Source organism: Lissotriton vulgaris, chromosome 2_1 (assembly GCF_964263255.1).
Source record: "Lissotriton vulgaris chromosome 2_1, aLisVul1.2, whole genome shotgun sequence".
NCBI lineage: Eukaryota > Metazoa > Chordata > Amphibia > Caudata > Salamandridae > Lissotriton > Lissotriton vulgaris.
In genome coordinates, this window is record NC_141687.1 from 1,704,783,420 (window position 1) to 1,704,802,641 (window position 19,222).

Below are 19,222 nucleotides of genomic sequence, written 5' to 3' on the forward strand. Positions count from 1 at the left end.
CTGGGGAGGGTGGGGGGGCGGTTTGGGAGGCCTGGAATCATTACAGAGGAGATATACGTGTACCCCCGCGTGTCCTGAAGGTGGAAGCGTATGTGTCCCCTTGATCTATGAACCATATTTTGTATTTATTATTTGAATGTATGGAGATGTACTTTTGAAACATAGGAATGGTAATGTCACATGATGCTTTTCTTTGATGTTTAATATAAAGAATTAAAAAAAAAAAAGTATACTCTAGTCCCTTGATGTAATGGGATGGATTCTACCGCCTGTTTTTCCAAGAGAGAAAGAACCTCTTGTTTTAACAGTGTGATATGTTCTGGTGACACTGTATGTGGTCTTGGAAGAATAGTTGGGAGGAGTGCTGGTAAGCGCCAGGAAGGGAAACAATTGTTGAAACTCATCGTTGTTTGTTTATATAAAGTATGATGTGTACATGATTTATCGAGATGCAACACATAACTATTGTATAGTGTGTTTAATCATAGCATGATTGCAGAGATTTATCCACAAAAAATAAGGAATATGCTACTTACCAGTATGCATCTGTTCTTGGCATAGAGGGCTGCAGAGTGGTACATTATGAATAGATCGCCATCTGGTATTGGGCTCGGATGATTGCACTTTGTTTTTCTCTTGGAGAGTCTTTAGTATCTTGGTGACTCCTCCTTTGGTTGGTAGTGCGCATGGGCATCGGCTCCATCATTAGATTGTTTTGCCATAGTAGGGTTAGATGGAGTAGTATGATAGAATACAGATAGGAATGCCCATGTAAGTGTATCTAAATAAGATAATGTTGGGACACAGGTTTCCGGAGAGGCTGGGAGGGCATGTACCACTCTGCAGCCCTCTATGCCAAGAACAGATGCATACTGGTAAGTAGCATATTCCGTTCGAGGCATATGGGCTGCAGATGGTATATTATGAATAGACTATACAGCAGTTCTCTCCCTAGCGGTGGTCGCCCGTGTCTGTTGCAACTGTCTGAAATAAAGTCTTTAATACAGCTTGTCCCACTCTAGCTTGTGTTGTGTGCACATCTACACAATAGTGCTTTGTGAAGGTGTGCGGTGTAACCCAGGTAGCTGCTTTGCATATGTCATCTAGTGGAATGTTTCCCAAAAATGCCATAGATGCTCCTAGTTTACGTGTAGAGTGAGCTCTAGGAGGAACAGTTAATGTTCTCTTTGCTTTTAAGTAGCATATTTGAATGCATTTTACAATCCATCTGGCAATGCCCGCTTTAGAGATGGGATTGCCCTTATGTGTAGGAGAAAACGCAACAAATAGCGGTTTTGTCTTTCTGAAAGTTTGTGTTCTTTCTATATAGTACAATATTGCCCTTCTGACATCTAATGTATGTAGGGCCCTTTCCGCTACCGTCTGTGGTTTTGGAAAGAAAACCGGTAATTCCACTGACTGATTGATGTGGAATGCAGAAATTACCTTTGGTAGGAATTTTGGATTTGTTCTAAGAACCACTTTATTTTGGTGTACCTGCATGAATGGTTCTTGAATCGTAAAAGCCTGCAACTCACTTACTCTTCTAAGTGACGTGATAGCTATGAGGAAGGCCACCTTCCATGTGAGGAATTGTATTTCACACCTATGCATAGACTCAAATGGTGGCCCCATTAGTCTGGTAAGTACTATGTTGAGATTCCAGACTGGGAAAGGTGGTCGTCTTGGTGGAATGACTCTTTTGAGCCCTTCCATGAAAGCTTTAATTGCTGGTACTTTAAACAGGGAAAGATGTCTGTTTTGTAGGTACGCCGCTATAGCTGCGAGATGAACTCTAATAGAGGTGTATGCTAAGTTCATTGCTGCAAGTGTAGTAAATAGCAAATGATCTGTTTAGTGGATGCGTCCAGAGGGTTGATGTGCTTACTGTTACAGTGTATAGCAAACCTTTTCCACTTTGCTGCATAGCATGCTCTGGTGGTAGGACGTCTTGCTTGTTTAATGATTTCCATGCATTCTGGTGGTAAATCTAAATACCCAAACTCTATGACCTCAGGAGCCAGATCGCTAGGTTCAATTGTTTGGGATCTGGGTGCATTATTTCTCCATGGTTCTGTGTAAGGTGCATGGGTAATAATTTTAGCTTTTGATGTGGCACCTGTGAGAGTTGTAGTAGCGTGGTGAACAACGGCTGTCTTGCCCACGTTGGTGCCACTAGTATCATTGTCATTGAGTGCTGCTGCAGTTTCCGAACCACTAACGGAATTAGTGGGAGAGGGGGAAAAGCGTAAGCAAATCTGTTGGACCAATTTATCCATAGTGCATTGCCCTGGGACCGTTGATGTGGGTACCTGGATGCGAAGTTTTGGCATTTTGCGTTCTGACTATTGGCAAACAGATCTATCTCTGGTTGCCCCCATCTTTGGAAGAATGGTTGCAGTATTTGGTCGTGCAGCTCCCATTCGTGTACTTGTTCTGACTGTCTGCTTAGGATGTCTGCTATCTGGTTTTGAACTCCTGGCAGGTGTTCTGCTAGCAGATAGATCTTTTGAGGAATGGCCCATCTCCAAATGTCCTGTGCTAGTTTGGATAGTTGGAGAGAGTGTGTCCCCCCCCCCTGTTTTTGAATATAATACATTGCAGTCATGTTGTCTGTTCTGATCAGGACTGCCTTGTTCGTTATTTGTATTTGGAAAGCTTTTAGTGCTAGAAATACCGCTAATAGTTCCCAGTAGTTGATGTGCAGTTTCTTTTGCTGCACACTCCACTTCCCCTGCACTGTGTATTTGTCCATATGCGCTCCCCATCCGGAGAGCGATGCGTCCGCTGTCATCACTTGTGGAATCGGATCTAGGAACGACCGTCCTTTGGAAATGTTTGTTGTGTTCCACCACTTCAGAGAGCGATGCGTACGGTCGTCCACCAACACCAGATCTGTAATCGGACCTTGAGCCTAATTCCACTGTATCGCTAGACACTCCTGTAGTGGACGCATTTGTAGTCTGGCATGTGGTATTAGCATTATGCAGGAGGACATCATGCCTAACAGTTGCATAAACACTCGTGCTGGTAGTGAGTGTTGTGGTTGAAATCTTTGTATTAACCCGACCATTGTCTGTATCCTGATCGGATTGGGGTATGCTATTGCTTTTTCTGTGTCTATAGTAGCCACCAGGTATTGCTGAATCTTGTTTGGTTGCAGGTGTGATTTCTTGTAGTTCACCGTAAACCCCAGGTGGTGCAGCAATTGAATGGTCTTCTGTGTGTTGTGAAGACATTCTTCTTGTGATTTGGCCTTTATTAACCAATCGTCCAAGTATGGGAAGACATGTATTTGTTGTCTTAGGTGTGCTGCCACCACAGCTAGGCATTTTGTGAACACTCTTGGTGCCGTTGTGACCCCGAACGGAAGGACTTTGAATTGATAATGTTGTCCTTCCACTACAAACCTTAGGTATTTCCTGTGGGCTTTGTGAATTGGGATATGAAAGTAAGCGTCTTTTAGATCCAGTGTAGAAAGAAAGTCCCCTTTCTTCAGTAAAGGGAGTACTTGTTGGAGCGTGACCATGTGGAAATGTTCCGAATTTATGTATGCATTGAGAGGTCTTAGGTCTAAGATTGGTCTTAGAGACCCATCTTTTTTGGGGATTAGGAAGTATAGAGAGTATACTCCTGTCCCTTGTTGATCTTTTGGAACCTTCTCTATGGCATGCTTTTGTAGCAGTGATAGTACTTCCTTTAACAATGTCATATGATCTTGACTCATTGGACGCTGTTTGGGGGGGATGTTTGGTGGGGTAGCTGTGAGTTCTAGGCAATAACCATGTTGGATAATTTGTCTCACCCACTTGTCTGATGTGATGTTTTCCCAGACAGGTAGGAACTGTGATAGACGTCCCCCGACCGGTGTTATGTGATCTGGGGGAAGTTTTATTAAGTCGCTGTTTTGGGGTTGAGGCGTTGCGGTTTTTATTATTTCCGCGGCCTCTACCCTTGTTGTTGTTACCCCTGTAACTACCTCTTGAATTACCTTTGGGTGATGTAGGTGAGAAAGAGGTGGATTGCTGATGTGTTCCTGTATTTTTTTGAGCCTCCTCTATAGGTGGATCTACGAAAGGAACCTCTTTGTGTTGGCTGTTGCAATGCTCCCATTGACTTAGCCGTTTCTGTATCTTTTTTAATTTTTTCTAAGGTCTCATCTGTACTGGAGCCAAAAAGTGTTTTTTGGTCAAAAGGTTGATTCAATAAGGATGTGTGTACTTCCTGTTTGAATCCTGAGATTGTAAGCCATGCATGTCTCCTTAACATGACACTGGTGTTGATGGATCTTGCTGCATTGTCTGCTGCGTCTAGGGCGCACTTAATGGAAGTATTAGTTATTATTTTTCCTTCCTGTATTAACTGATGTGCCCTTTTCTGATGTTCTTTGGGGAGATGTGTGATGAGTTTTTCTAATTCATCATAATGTGCCCCGTCATAACGTGCAAGTAGTGCCTGTGTATTGGCTATACGCCAGCTATTTGCCGCTTGTGACGCTACTCTCTTGCCTGATGCATCTATTAATTTTGACTCTTTATCCGGTGGAGGAGCCTCTCCTGTAGATAATGAGTTCGCTCTTTTACGAGCGTTTGAAACTACAAGCGAGTCCAGAGGTACTTGCCCTTTGATAAATATTGGGTCCTTTGGAGCCACCTTATATTTTTTATCAATTCTTGGGTTTAACACCCTAGCCCTCACTGGGTCTTTGAATATTTCTTCTGTGTGACTGAGAAGACCATTCAGCATAGGTAGAGTACCTGATGTTCTTTGTGCATCAGGTAGCGTCTCCAATAGGAAGTCCTCTATTTGAGGTTCTGTATGTATATCTACCTTATGATATTTAGCTGCCCTATTAATGAGCTGTACAAACCCTGTGTTATCATCAGGTGGTGAAGGCTTTGAGGGATATAACTGTGGGTCGTTGTCCTCATCTGACTCTACGTTATAATTTTCCCATGGGTCATCCTCATCTGGGATAGTTTCATCATCCCTTTGAGGTTCTCCCTCCCCTGGATCACTGTCTACATCAGACTGAGGTGTAGATGGTCTTGGTGTAGAAGGTGCAGGAATATTTGGCATAGTGTGAGGAATAGGAGAAGAGGGTGTGACTTTGGGTCGAGGAGAAGTAGGAGGAGTTGTATTTGTCCCCAGTGTTCTCTTTTTTGAAGGAAGAGATTTGTCTATCTGTTCATTCTTCCTCTTCTTTGTCACTACTTTGCCAGTTTGTGGATCAATAAACAAAATCTTTTGTTTGGGATCTGTTTGTTGCTCCTGTATCGGTACCGAAGGCCTTGGTTCCGAAAGGTGCCTTTGTTTTCGATCGTCAATGTTCGGTGTTTTCGGCACCGAGTGTTTACTGGATTCCGACTTTCTCGGTGTCGAGTGAGTCTTCGACGTCGAATCATGTTTCTGTTTCGACATGGAATGTTTCGATGCCGAGCTTTCTTTTGCATGGATCTTCGGCGTCGAAGTCGATGTCGACCTCTTCTCGGATCCGACATGGTGGGAGACCGAGTGTTTCGGTTTCAGTTTCGGTTTCGTTGCCGGGCCCGAAGGCAGGGCGTCGGAAACTTTTTTCTGCGGTTTGACCGGGCTCGAAGGCGGGGTCGTTACCACACGGGGTCGGTTTTTTGGTAAGGAGACGTTGTCACTCACGGTTTGTTGCACGTCGAGTTCTTAGACATCAGACTCGTCGCCTTCCGACCCCGACTGATCCTCATGATCCTCTTCTTCCTCAAGTTGTTAGTCTCCGAACAGCTCCGGGATCGCCTCCGACTGCATTCTGGAAACCTCGTGTCTTCGAGCTAGACGATTTCTAATCGTCGACTTGGAGGAGAATGCTGCGCAGGCTTTGCAGTCCCTGGATTTGTGTTCATGCGATAGGCAGAGGTTGCACACCTCGTGTAGGTCCTTGTGTGGGAACTTAGCACCACACGCTGGACATTTCTTGAATGGAATCCTTTCCATGGACTCCGGGCTTGACTGAGTCGAGAAAGGCCTCCTGTTCGTCGACGTAGATCAAAGTTTTTTCTTTGATGTTAAAGCCGAAACGCGCCGAAATGGAAATGAAACGCGTCGATAACAATACCGTTGAATTGGAAAGGGAATACGCGCCGATAAGTCACTTCTTTTCGAAGTCGATCTGGAGCGTCTCAATCCTCATCCGAACCCGATGGCGGAAAAAAACAATCTAAGGGTGGAGCCGATGCCCATGCGCACTACCAACCAAAGGAGGAGTCACCAAGATACAAAAGACTCTCCAAGAGAAAAACAAAGTGCAATCATCCGAGCCCAACACCAGATGGCGATCTATTCATAATGTACCATCTGCAGCCCATATGCCGCGAACATTTATGTTTGATATAGTCCGTGTATTTCTATAGTTTGCATATTTTTGACAGTGAATGATTCTTTTATACAGCAAAGTTTTTTGCTACTTAGCTGTGCAGGCAGGGGCAAGTGCGGGTTTACAATTGCAATTTACACAACGCTCCAGGTAGTAACCATATTGGATAATTTGTAGTACCCACTCGTCTGAGGTAATGGAGGTCAAGACAGGTAGGAATTGAGAGACTTCCCGACAGGAGTGGAATGATCTAGGAGTAGTGGGAAGTCACAGTTTTGACAGGGGAAGTGCATTTGGAGTTACCTCTGCCTCTTCCCTTATTATCGCTTCCTCTATAACCTCTTTGAAAATAACTTGCGGAAGAGGGGGATTGGTGGTTACCCTTGCAAGAGGAGGAGGGATTTTAGGTGGACACAGGTTTTGAACCACCCCTGTAAAAGGAGCGGCGAAAGGAACCCCTATTAGTAGGGAATTGTGAAGCCCCCAAAGACTTTGCAACCTCAGAGTCCTTCATTATGTCTAGCCAGGTATCGACAGCTGGCCCGAAAAGATGTTCTTTATCAAATGGCTGGTTAAGTATGGAAGATTGTACCTCCGGTTTAAATCCAAAAATTCTATGCTAAGCATCTCTGCACAATAGCAAACTAGTATTAATTCCACGGGCTGCTGTGTCTGCTGCAACTAGAGCACATTTGATGGAAGAATTTGCAATGCGTTTGCCATCCTGGATAAGGTCAATAGCCTTTGCTTTGTACTGATTGGGTAAGTGCTGCATGAGTTTTAACTCATCGTAATAAACCCAATGATAGCAGAGCCTGGGCGTTTGCAATACGCCAATAATTTGCAGCCTGTGTAGCCACGCTTACATGAGGCATCAATGAGCTTGGACTCCTTGTCAGGAGGGGGAGCCTCACCAGTGGTTTGAGAGTTAGCTCTCTTACGAGCATTAGAGACTACAAGAGAGTCCTAAGGCAGCTGACCTTTTATGTAAGCAATCAGTAGGGGCAGGTTTATATTTCTGATCTACTCTGGGTGCGAGTATTCTTGCCCTAACTGGGTTTTAAATACCTCATCTGTGTGCTTGATCATGCCTTTCTTGAAACAGAAGGAGTTAGGTCCGTAGCGGGATTGAGGGGGGCTGGACCGTAATATAATGAAACAATAGAGACTGCCCACTCCTCATTGATTGAGATTATTTAGAAAAATGACAAGTGTAAATCAATGGCACCTGTATAGGTACTTTTATTTATACCCATTACTCGTATTTTTTTATATTTCTGAAATTTTAGGAACAGAAAAAAGATACACCAAAAACACAATGTCTGCACAACTTATAAACAATTATAAAGAACAATTCATGAAACACAGATACACAAAACAAGGGATATTAACACATTAATTCATTCAGGTTTACAAATAAATTCCTATTTTAAGACAACCAAAGCTAAGTGAAAACAAGCACATGCTGCGTTCAATCATTTGCATCGGAACACTTAAAAAAATTAAGTGTTCCGATGCAAATGATAAGGTGGAGAAGGGTTAGTACCCATGTCCTTTTTCTTAAGAGGTATTGGAGAGTCCTCAGAGATCAATCTTCTGTTTTTTCGGAAGAGTGGCATTTTTGTGACCCGTTTTAGGGTTAATGACAAGTCTTTTCTGTTTTGGATCCAAAGGTGATTCATCAGACTGAGGCTTTGGATGGAGTGTCCTTTTTTCTGTGCCGAAGGTTTCAGCTCCGACGTTTTTGGGGTTGAAGGTTTAGGCTGAGAGTCCTTATGCATGTTAGGTTTCGGCTCAGAGCCTTTCCATGCTAAAGATTTTGGCTCCGAACCTGTAGGTGTGGAGACTTCCGGCTCCAAAGTCTTTGGTGTTGAAGGTGTAGTCTTCTGTCCAGGTGGTGTGGGGACTTAAATGCTTCGACTTCTGTTTCAGTGCTGATGGTGTTGGGCTCGACCCGGCCCCATTCTGGTGCCAAACTGAGTTCGGAGGCTTCTCTAGGTTTCTTAGCCGGGCTGGGGGGTGAGGCATCAGAAACTTTGTTGTGCCAACCTGAGCCCAAAGGCAAAGTGGTACTTGAGCCTTTGTTTTATGTTGACTGGGCACAGGGGCATCAGTACTCCCGGTATGCTGACCCGGAGTGATGTGCTGTTTTTCCATGTCGGAGTCTGCTTCGGACATGGAGACCTGTTCTTCCTCGGCTTCTTCAACTGAATGTTGGATATTGGGATCTTCGCCGAAGATATTCGCTGAAGATATCCGGTAAGGAGTCGCTGTGATGTTGCATCTGGTGGTGTTGAGCCAGACGATCACTGTTAGACCCGTCTGCTTCTGGGGATACTCTAACCATTATTATTTATTTTTGTCCCCCTTAGCCTCCCAGAGTTTCTATTTTTATTTTTACATATATGTCCATCAGGATTTTTCAATGCTGTCAGGGGGCTAGGTGTTCCTTGGCTATGACGCCATTTTTCCCTCATAACCTGTGAGGCCTAGTCAGGCCCCTTGAAAATCTAGGGACCTCCAGAAAACCTAAAATGGTGTCCATCAACTGCCATAACGGACACTACTGGAGGACAGGTCCATAGGCTAACATTAGGGAACTTTCTAGAATCAACTAGAGACTTCTGCAGGTCTCAGGCCACCCTATATAAGGCCAGTGACCAGCAGCCATTTTGTGCTGACCCAAGAGGTGGAGGAGTGAGGCAGTGGTGAGAGGAGGTGGACGCACTGAGAGCAGCTAGTTTGTCTTGGAGGCAGACAGTCACTTCAGAGAGACGTTCCCCCTTCAGCCTCTGACCAATTCCTCCCCATACATCAACTATTAAGGAGAAAAGAAACCTGCGTGTGAAGGAAGACCCTTCTTAACCTGAGCCCCAGTGATCTCTGTCAGGGAGCTCTTAAAAGAGGATTTCCCACATTTCCAATTTCACCTACCAGCGTGGGAGAACAGCTGTGAGCCCCGTGACGTGGCTGGAGTGCCTTGTCGTGCCCTGGTGAAGCTGTGGGTCTGTGAAGCCTTAGAAGACCTAATGAGCGTGGGCGCAGCTTGAAAACCTCCTTCATGTGAAGCCGGTGAGGGAAGTGACTGGAGAAGAGCAGCGGCGCTGCTCCGATCGTCTGTGGGACCCCAGGGGCACCGCCCGTGATTGTGGCGGGAAGGAAGCGCTTCCGCGCATGTCCCCAGCGAGATCACTACTGTGGAGGAAGGAGGGGCCTAGGGTCGGGCAGGCCCAGAAGAGCAGCGACTGCGTGGTGAGCAGCGTCCTTTCTGTGAGCGGCCGCTAGAGGAGGCTGGAGAAGAACGAGCGCTTCCGCGCATGCCCGGTGGTGAAGTGTGCCGCCTGAGAAGAGCCGGTCGCGTCACCGGAGGAGCGCCGCGTCGGAGCTCCAGTCAGCCGACCCCTCGAAGGAGGCAGAAGCGCCGCAACGGACGTCGTAGAGGGGAGCCTCGGGCTGGGATAGCCTTCCCTGTCTTCCCCCGTCCGCCCCGACTGCTACCAGACTCCTTCGTCGCCGCGCGAGGAGGACACACCCGCTAACACGCCTACAAACCCAAAGTAAGCCGGGTAGAGAGGGAGCGGGAGGCGGCAGCGCCGATTGCCTAAGAACCGGGACAGCGGGGCTAAGCCCCAGGTGATTAACTGTTAAGTCCCAGGAAGCCTGACTCGAGGAAGTGGGCTAGTGACCCGCCCAGCCCACGTTAAAATAACTAATAAGTAGCTCAGAGGAGAGAGGAGAAAGGTGTGCAGGGGACAACAGGGTTCCTGAATAAAAACCCTTACAGTCTATTGTTAATTGAGGGAGTAGATCCTCCACCAGAAAGGTGTAACTTGTAAGTTAACTAGAGGGGAGCCTTATTAATTCTACTGTCTCTTCCTTTTAGCTACATAACTGGTGGGTTATGCTGTGAAGATCTACATCCAGTAGAGGTCTGTTGAGTTGAGCAGATACTTAGGAGCTGTGGGGTAATGTACTTGTTTATGAATGGTTTAAAGACATATTGAAATTGTAGACTGCACTTTCCTTTCTGTAACCATATAGTAGAGAAGTGTATTGTAACCTGAACAGCAACTGACCACTAATGTGCCCTTGATTCTTATAATCTGACCAGGAAAAGTATTGAGTGTGATTTGAGATTCATGAACAAGGTGTAAATTAATTGTGTATTATTCCTGTCTAAAAGCAGATCAAGAAAAGAGTCATATTATTTTTATAAAAGGTAATGGTATTTTTCCAAACATTGGTGTTGTGTCTTTTATTTTAGTGGTTCATCACTGAGTTACTGTGAGTGAGACTTGTAAGCACTTAACCAACGCCTTGAGTTTAGCTGTAGCCACTACTGTGCCAAGCTACCTTATGTTTTTTTTTTTTTTTTGTGTAAGACCTTTATTTGTCATAAAGCAGTTGACACAGCATGAGCCTACAACCCTGGGGCCGGCTCGCTACGTTAATATCAGTAACCAACATTGACAATGATTGTTGCGCATTAATACCTCAGCATTACAATGCAGTGCTTCGTCGCGTGTCTTATGTATGGCCACTAGCTGGTAAAGGAAATGAGTCTCACATTTTCACTTTTTATAACAAAAACCGTATAACAACACTCCCCAACTTAGACCGTACAGTTGAACCTCACATGCTACTCTTCAGTTGTAATGATAACACAAGTCCCTCCAAAAGCCCGCCACCACCCTGCACATATACTTGCGGTGTCCCACCCTTTTGTTCGACCAAACCAATGCAAGTGTCAGGTCTCCTCATCAGTCTGCAGGGAAGCGAGATACTCCTCCAAATAGCCCCAAATACTTTTTGACCTGGATTTCGCCGGTAGCAGCTCCTCATACGTTTGTAGTTTGTCTCGGCATGTGGACATGTCATGTAACCATGTTTGCACCTTAGGCACCTTTCGACTGTGCCAGCATTGTGCCACCTGCCTCTTCGCCAGTAATAATGCTATGGCACAGAACTTGCGCTTCAATGCCCTGAACTGCGGCACTATTCCTAGCAGACAGACCTTAGGCGTACACTGCACCTCCTCCTCCAAAATAACAGATAATGTAGTAGTGACCTCTACCCAGTAACTCTCTATCTTAGCGCAGTCCCATGCCAGATGTGCAAAGTTCGCCCCCTCCCTGTTGCACCTCTTGCATCTATCTTCCTCCTGTAACCCAAATCGAAGCAGTTTCGACGGTGTATAATAAATTTGGTGAAGGAATTTAAAATGAATAATCCTTAAATTGCCGCTGGGTGTCAGTATCTGTGTCAGGGCACAAGCGCTAGCCCATTCTTCATCAGTTAATGGCGTGTCTAGTAGTGCATCCCACCTCCCCTTTGCCTTCGATGTGTGTCCAGCTATTTCTAGTTGTGCAGTCGAGTAAAGTCGGGACACCAGGTGTGACAAATCGTTAGTTGTGATCAATAGTTGCAGTGATGCAAGGGATTCAGGTTCCGCAGGGAACATTGGGTAGTGTTCCTTCAAGGCTCTAGTGAGTCTGAAATATGTAAAGCGAAACATGGGTGTTTGATTCTGAACATATCCCAGCTTGTCAAGGCCCACGAATTCGCCACCCTGAAAAACGTCCCCCATCCTGTCAATTCCAGCTCTGCGCAGGAGGGACATTCCGACCCCCTCCCCAGTGACTGATAGCTTCTGATGATGGTGCAGCAACATGGCCGGTGCGTACAGTGGGGTTTTATGAGCCAGCTGCCCCAGTCTGTGCCAAGCCTTGACCGTAGTGTCCACTGTGTTAATATCCCTAGCATGCAGCGGGGGGCGTGTATGTGAGATAATCGCCGTGAGGGGAACAGGGTGCGCATCACTCTCCTCCACAGCCACATGGGTGAGGTAAGGAACTGCATGGTACCAATACGCCGCGTATTGCGCCTGCGCACATAGGTAGTAGAGGAGGAAATCAGGCACACTGAAACCACCCTGCGCCAGCGGCAGTGTAAGAGTCCGCAGATCCACACGGGCCTGCTTGCCAGCCCAAATCAGGGTGCTTACCAGGGAGTGTATCCGCCGGAATATAGCCTGCGGAGGGGTGATCGGGATGTTGTTAAACAGGTATAGCAGTTTGGGCAGTATGTTCATTTTAACGACCGCTATCCTATTTGCTATTGAGAGGGGTAGATGTATCCAGCGCTGAATACTGTCTTCCAGTTTAGAGAGCACCACGCCGTAGTTTGCCCTCAGCACCTCCTCTGGATCCCTATGGTACATGACCCCCAGGTATCTGATCGGGTCTTGTTGCCATTCTAGCGGGAAATCTACCACAAAGGGAGAGGTGGTGTCAGTGAGGGGTATTATAAATGATTTGGACCAATTGATAGCTAGACCCGAGTGGCCCCCAAATCGGATGTATTCCCGGAGTAGTGTGTTCAAGTGGGTCTCAGGGTCACGGACATACAGTAGCATGTCGTCCGCATATAAGGAAATATGAAGCGGCCTGGCTATGAAGTGTAGTGCCGAATCTTTGTAGTTCTGTCTTATCAGACAGGCCAGCGGCTCCAGTGCCAACGCGAATAAGAGCGGTGAGAGTGGGCAGCCCTGCCTCGTCCCCCGCTCAATTTCAAATAGACCTGAGACGTATCCATTAACTCTGACTCTGGCACGTGGTTTGGTGTAAAGCAGGGAGACCCACTGCACAAATCGCTTCGGAAACCCCATTCTATTCAGGACAGTGATCATATATCGCCATTCAATGGAGTCAAAAGCTTTGGCGGCGTCAAGCATGACCGCCACCGCTTTGACCGAGGGCTGTAGGTAGTGTGAGAGTGCAAACAGAGTCCTAGTGTTGTGTGTGGTCGATCTGGAAGGCACAAAGCCAGATTGGTCCGGCAGGACTAAACTTGTCATCAGGGGCGACAGCCTTTTTGCAATTAACTTGGCAAGTATTCGAGTCCACGTTGATTAGGGATAGTGGTCGGTATGAGTCGCATTCTTCCGGATCTTTAGATGGTTTGAGGAGAGTGATGATCATGGCTTCGCGCAGCGAGGGGGGGGAGCACTGCCTTCTCAAATGAGGTGCCATACATGTCTACTAAGTGTGGTGCGAGAATGTCCGCGTATTGTTTATAGAATTCCGAGGTGAATCCATCCGGGCCGGGTGCTTTGCCATTTTGCAGCGAACCTATTACCTCCGTTACCTCTTCCGCCGAGATAGGCCTAGCTAAGTATTCCCTGTGCGCATCTGACAGCCATCCAATTGCCACATCGTGTAGGTAGTCATACGTGTCAGCAGCTGGGGCTGTGGGTTGGGACTTGTACAGTGACTCAAAGGAATGAACAAAGCATTTGAGTATGTCTGCAGCATGGGTCTGTGGGACTCCCTCCTTGGACTTCACCCTGAGTATCGTAGTCGGACCTCGACCTGTACATATTTTACGAGCCAAAAATGCTCCCGGCCTACCCCCTTCTGCAAAGGCTCTAGCCACATGCGTACGGTTCAGGTACTTCATTTCGGATTCAAGAAAATCCGCATGCTCAGTGTGCACTTCCCGCAGTTTGGCTAGGTGGGAGATATCCTGGGTGGACTCATATAGGGATTCCAGGTCTCTCATCTGCCGCTCGCATCTGCGTATTTGGGCCCGAATATCTTTAAGAACCCCTGAAGTGGTGCCAATACAGACCCCCCTAATCGTGGCTTTGAATGCTTCCCATAGGATGCAGGGGTCGTCAGTTGACGGAGCATTAAGGTCAAAATAATCCTGTATCGCCTTTTTAATGGTGTCTGCATAAACCGTGTCAGTTAGGGCACGCGAGTTGAAGCGCCATTGAAAGGGAGGGGGTACATATCAAGGGATATCCAACTGTAATAGTACTGGATTGTGGTCCGAAAGTGTGCGGGGCAGCACCTGTAGGTGACGGACCCATAGTGCCAGGTCCTTTGTGCCAAGCCAGTAATCCAACCTGGACCAGCTGTTATGTGAAGCTGTTATGTGCGTAGCCCCAGATGCGTTAGCGTTTCTCAACCTCCAAAGGTCCTCTAAACCCAGATCTTTCATCATGTGACCCACCAGTATGCGTGATTGCTTGTGTTGTTCTATGGAATTAGTTGATCGGTCTAAGCCGTCACGGAGAGTCATGTTCCAGTCACCCCCACATAATATGTGTGTGCTATTGTGTTTTTGTAAGTGTTCCCACACCTCCCGGAAGAAGTCCGGGGCGTCCGTGTTCGGACCATACACGTTCAACAACGTTACTCGCTGACCCCTCAAAGTACCCGACACCAGCACAAATCTACCAGATGGGTCCTGTGTTACAGTGTGTGTCTCAAACCCCACCCCACGCTTCACCAAAATGAGCACCCCTCTAGAGTAAGAAGAGTAGGAGGCCCTGTAAACCCCTTCCGCCCACCGTGACCCTAACTGAGCATGCGTGTGTGGTGCCAGGTGAGATTCCTGTAGGAATGCTATGTCCACATTCCACCTTGTCAGGCTAGCGAAGATCTGCCTTGTTTTACGTGGCTGCGAGAAGCCCCTAACGTTCCAAGTGAGAACGTTCAGACCGCTTCTACCCGAATCCCTCGACCCCATTAAATTTGAGTGGTACAATGCATGACAATGTGCTCCTTGTCAACAGTATAGGACTTGTCAGCTGCTTCCCAGCGGGAGTCCTGAGTGGCACCTCGGTGGTCCGACTCAACAGTGAACTAGCATGAAGTGATACATCATACTCTGTCGGTCTACATATACATTCAAACAACCCACCACCCCTTATCCCACCCACTCCAGCAACCCCAACCTGCCGAAGCCATCCCCATTCAGTGCACCATACCATAAAATTCACAACCATAACTATAGTGCCCAGAACCAAACTCATATCGGGTTATACCCACACAGAGGTCCGCCAGGGGCACAACTCTCCACCCGGTGTAAGGGCGTGGGTGATACTAAAAACGCTGTGTGAGATGCAATGTAGGTGGTTCTCCGCCGCCCCCCCCCCCACCGCCCCCCGATCACAATCAACAGTGCCGCAACATTAAGCATGTTCATAACATTTCGATCTCAACGGTGTTTCATTTTGACACCTGTAAAGAATACACCTTCCACCCCCCACATGTGCTAGTTGCCACCCATAGTGCGTTGGAGAACGCAAAGGCAGGTCATGACTGAAGCTCGGGACAGCTACTGAGTAGTAAGCAAAACATATCATACAGGGAGCAGTGATCTACTGTATGCGAATCGAGCCTCACAGTTTATCCGCCAAATGGCACCAATGTAGCCTGACAGTGTTGGGCAGTACAGCACACATGAGGGGGCATGGGGCGCGTGGCACATACAATGCAAAGTCAGGAGTATCCCGGCATTACCAAGCAGTAGTTCCTGTGCCCCAACACTCCCACTCCAATCAAACCTGCAGTCTCTGCTGTGCCAACACTACAGTCGTTCTCCCAGGAAATCGCTACACAGTGTATCGGAAATCGCAATGATAGTCAGTGAGTGAAGCGTGGCAACGCTAGTTCATGGTAATCAGAGCGTATCACTCAAGGTCCAGTGGCCCACTGTGCGTGAACTGAGCTTCACAGTGTAACCGCCAAATGGCACCATTGTTGCTTGGCAGTGTTGGTCAGTACAGCACAAGCGAAGGGGCAAGGATCTCGGGGCATTTACAATCCAAAGTCAGTATTGTCCGCACATTATTGAACAGTAATCCCCGTGTCTCAATAGGCCCCCTCCATCCAGTCACGCAGTCTATGCTGTACCAACACCACAATCGTTCACTCAGGAGATCAGTGCCACGTGGGCTCACCAAATGCGGACAACAGTTGCCATGCTGGAACGCATGTATTCGGATAGAACAAGAAACTCACCATTAGCAGAGTAATGATCAACTCCATACCTTCAGTCCGAGTCACGATGCTGTTCATTTTGCGAGTTGTCCCTCATCTCGCGTTGCACCTTTTTAACAAATTCTTGCGCTGCTTTCGGTGTCGCCAGTACAACCTCTTTCTCTTTCCACACCACCCTGAGGCGCGCCGGATACATCATTGAATACACAATGTTCAAATCGCGTAATTTGGCCTTCACTGTGGTGTATTCTTTCCGGGCCTGTTGGACAGCAACCGTGTGGTCAGGATAAAACTCTAAGGAGTTGCCTTGATGCTGAATCTTCCCCTTTTCCCTCGCCAGACGAAGGATCGTGTCCCTGTCGCGGTAGTTGAGGATTCGCGCCACAATCGGTCTCGGCGTGGCGCCAGGAGGTGGTTTTGGGGCCAGCGATCTATGTGCACGCTCCACGATGAATAGGGGCGATAAGGCCTCAGCACCGAACAGGTCTCTACATAGCGTTTCCACGTAGGTTTCCATACGACCTGTGTTGGTGGTCTCCGGCAGGCCTGCGATCCGTACGTTGTTGCGTCTCGAGCGCGCCTCCAAATCCTCCTCCTTCGCTCTGATCACCTCCAGGAGTCGTTCCATGTCTGCGCACTTTGAGGTGGAGGCTCGTGCCTCATCTTCAACCGCGGAGATGCGCGTTTCGGCCTCATCCAGGCGCTCGCCATGCTGTTCATGCCGTCCATTCTGAAAGTTAGGTTGTCCAGCTTGCCATTAATGTCCTGCAGATTCGACTGAATCGCCAGTAGGATTTTTTCTATGTTGTTGTTGGGCACAGTCCCTGCCCCATCGCCATCCTCCACCACTCCGTCGGTTGACTTCTGCGCTTTTTTGGCCTCAAATGACTTTTTCTGTTGCTGCTTGTCTGGCTTACCCATGGTGGTTGTTGGGGAGACTGTCTTCCTTCCCTTGGGCCCCGACGCCCTCGTAGCTCTGGAGGCCGTCGCCGCGGTGATCCGCTCAAACGATACGTCCGCCGTTGGCTGCACCGTCACTGCGTTTCGTAGGGGGCCAAAGTTGAAATTCGCCTTATTGTGCGAGCACGTGGCCGTATGTTGGCCGCTCCGCCGCACCGCAGTCCCAAGCAACTGGATCCTCAGCAGTGCAGTACTTGCGATATGGTGTGGCAGCGCACCGCGTCGACAAGCTCCCAGGCCTCACCGTCCCCCGGTGCGGCGCCCGGTCGCAGCAGGCACTACACTTGCACTCTGCGCCCCACGTCCCTAGGCATCCAGCGTAGTTCGTGTGCCCTCCTTGCAGGTATAGGGGCCTTTGCGCGTCGACTGGAGAGGGGGTCAGATACACACGTGTTAGGCAGCAAGGCAGCGCTACTGCGCCAGGCCCCAACCCGGGCGCCAGTGAAGGTGCACAGTTCTCTCGCAGGCCGCAGGGTCAGGACAGCAGAAGGCTCCTGAAGCAGGGTTATACTCCTTCAGTGTAGCAGTCAGCACAGACTGATTAGCGCAGACTGTCCGCCTCATTCAGATCATGCTGCTGTCCACCAGCGCTAGGTAACCGTTAGACGCACCCCCACTGTAGCCAGAGACCAGTCCTGCAGTCCACGCTGATTGCGTTTCAGCCAGTAAGCACCTCCACAGTTACTCCGTAGGACCAGCAAGTATGTGAGATATGCGTTGTGCCTTGGGGTCGGTTAAGCCCGCGTCGTCTCCGAGGCAGCCGCCATGTTGTCAGGCATCCGCCTCGATGTGATTATGGGGCCCCCTGCACGTTGTAGCGCGAAATGAGAGGTAGTGGTATCGGAAGGTCCAGGGATTAAAATCCTACCTTCGAAACGCCGTTTTTAGCAGAGGTGGACGAAGGAAGTCCGTCCACTCCATTGTCGCTGAGTAGTCGTCCTCTAGCGTCGGCCATTTTGTCAGGCACTCGGACGCTCCGTGACCTCCACCACCGATTAAACCTGCAATCTGTGCCGGCCGGGGGGCCTTCTGCACCTCAGCTAATGCCGCATCATTTCCCCCAACTGCTGATGCGACCGGGGCGCGGGCGGCCGAGGCGGCACCGGAGAAATCCACCAAAGATGACGATCACCCGGCGGAGCTGCTGCTCAAGCAGCCATCACGCTGTGCGCCCCCTAGCGCCTCCTACCTTATGTAGACTTGGATAACCTAGGTCCAACAATCACGAATTGTCTTTCGATCGGAACGATAGACCCGAGTCAGTCCTTTTTGTTGTGTTCCGGGGATAAGCATAAGTTGCAGACCTCGTGCCAATCGGTGCTTGGAAACTTAGCACGATGCCCGGGACATAAATTAAATGGAGTCCGTTCCATTGACTACTAGCATGGTTGGCACAGGTATACCAACGGCCACGTTGAGTTCCGCGATTGAAGTTTCAGTTGCAACGATGCGCATTGAATGCGGAAACTAGGTCGATGACGATACCTTCTAGGTTAGAGGATTGTGCATTGAAGGAGTTTGAAAAAGATACTGGACGCAGCAATTCACATCCGAACCAGATAGCGGAATAAAACAATCTAGTGGATGCCCATGCGCACTATCGCCGAAAGGAATCCCCTACCTCATGATTGGAATACATCTTTGAAGACCAACTAAGTGCTAACATCCGGACCCAACACTAGATGGCGATCTATAGCTTATATGCCTCGAACCTTTTGTTCCCGTCACCCCAAGACCACGTTTTTCAAAAACAATCAGCGCCAGCCATAACTAGAGCTTCAGCTTTTGCAACAAACAAAGCCATGTGAAACACTTTAGGAAGATTTCAAACATTAGAAAACTGGTTTTCAAACTCACCACCCTTGAGACTAGTAAGACTTGCAGAGCCGTCAGACTGAGAACTGCTAGCACCATCGCCATCCGAACCAGACTTAGCCCGTTTATCTTTTCCTTTAAAAGAAAGTGTTAAAATTGTGATTATTGTTAAGCCTACTCAGAAAGGGAAAGTGGATATTAATACCAATTTTAACAGATTAGTTCGGTAAAAACGTTTGAGAAATCGAATAATCACAAAAGTACACATATAAAATACATAACATAAAATTATTTCTAATTTGTAGTAGAG

At 48.0% G+C, this 19,222-nt stretch overlaps 1 protein-coding gene across 1 annotated transcript in view; it reads right to left on the minus strand.

Moving 5' to 3' along the window:
* Positions 1-19,222, minus strand: part of LDLRAP1 (low density lipoprotein receptor adaptor protein 1) — a 331,488-nt gene that overhangs the window by 121,176 nt on the left and 191,090 nt on the right. The window contains exon 6 of the mRNA XM_086957685.1: positions 18,955-19,047. Within this exon, the coding sequence (XP_086813811.1) occupies positions 18,955-19,047 (93 nt within the window). The remainder of the gene's footprint in view (positions 1-18,954; positions 19,048-19,222) is intronic.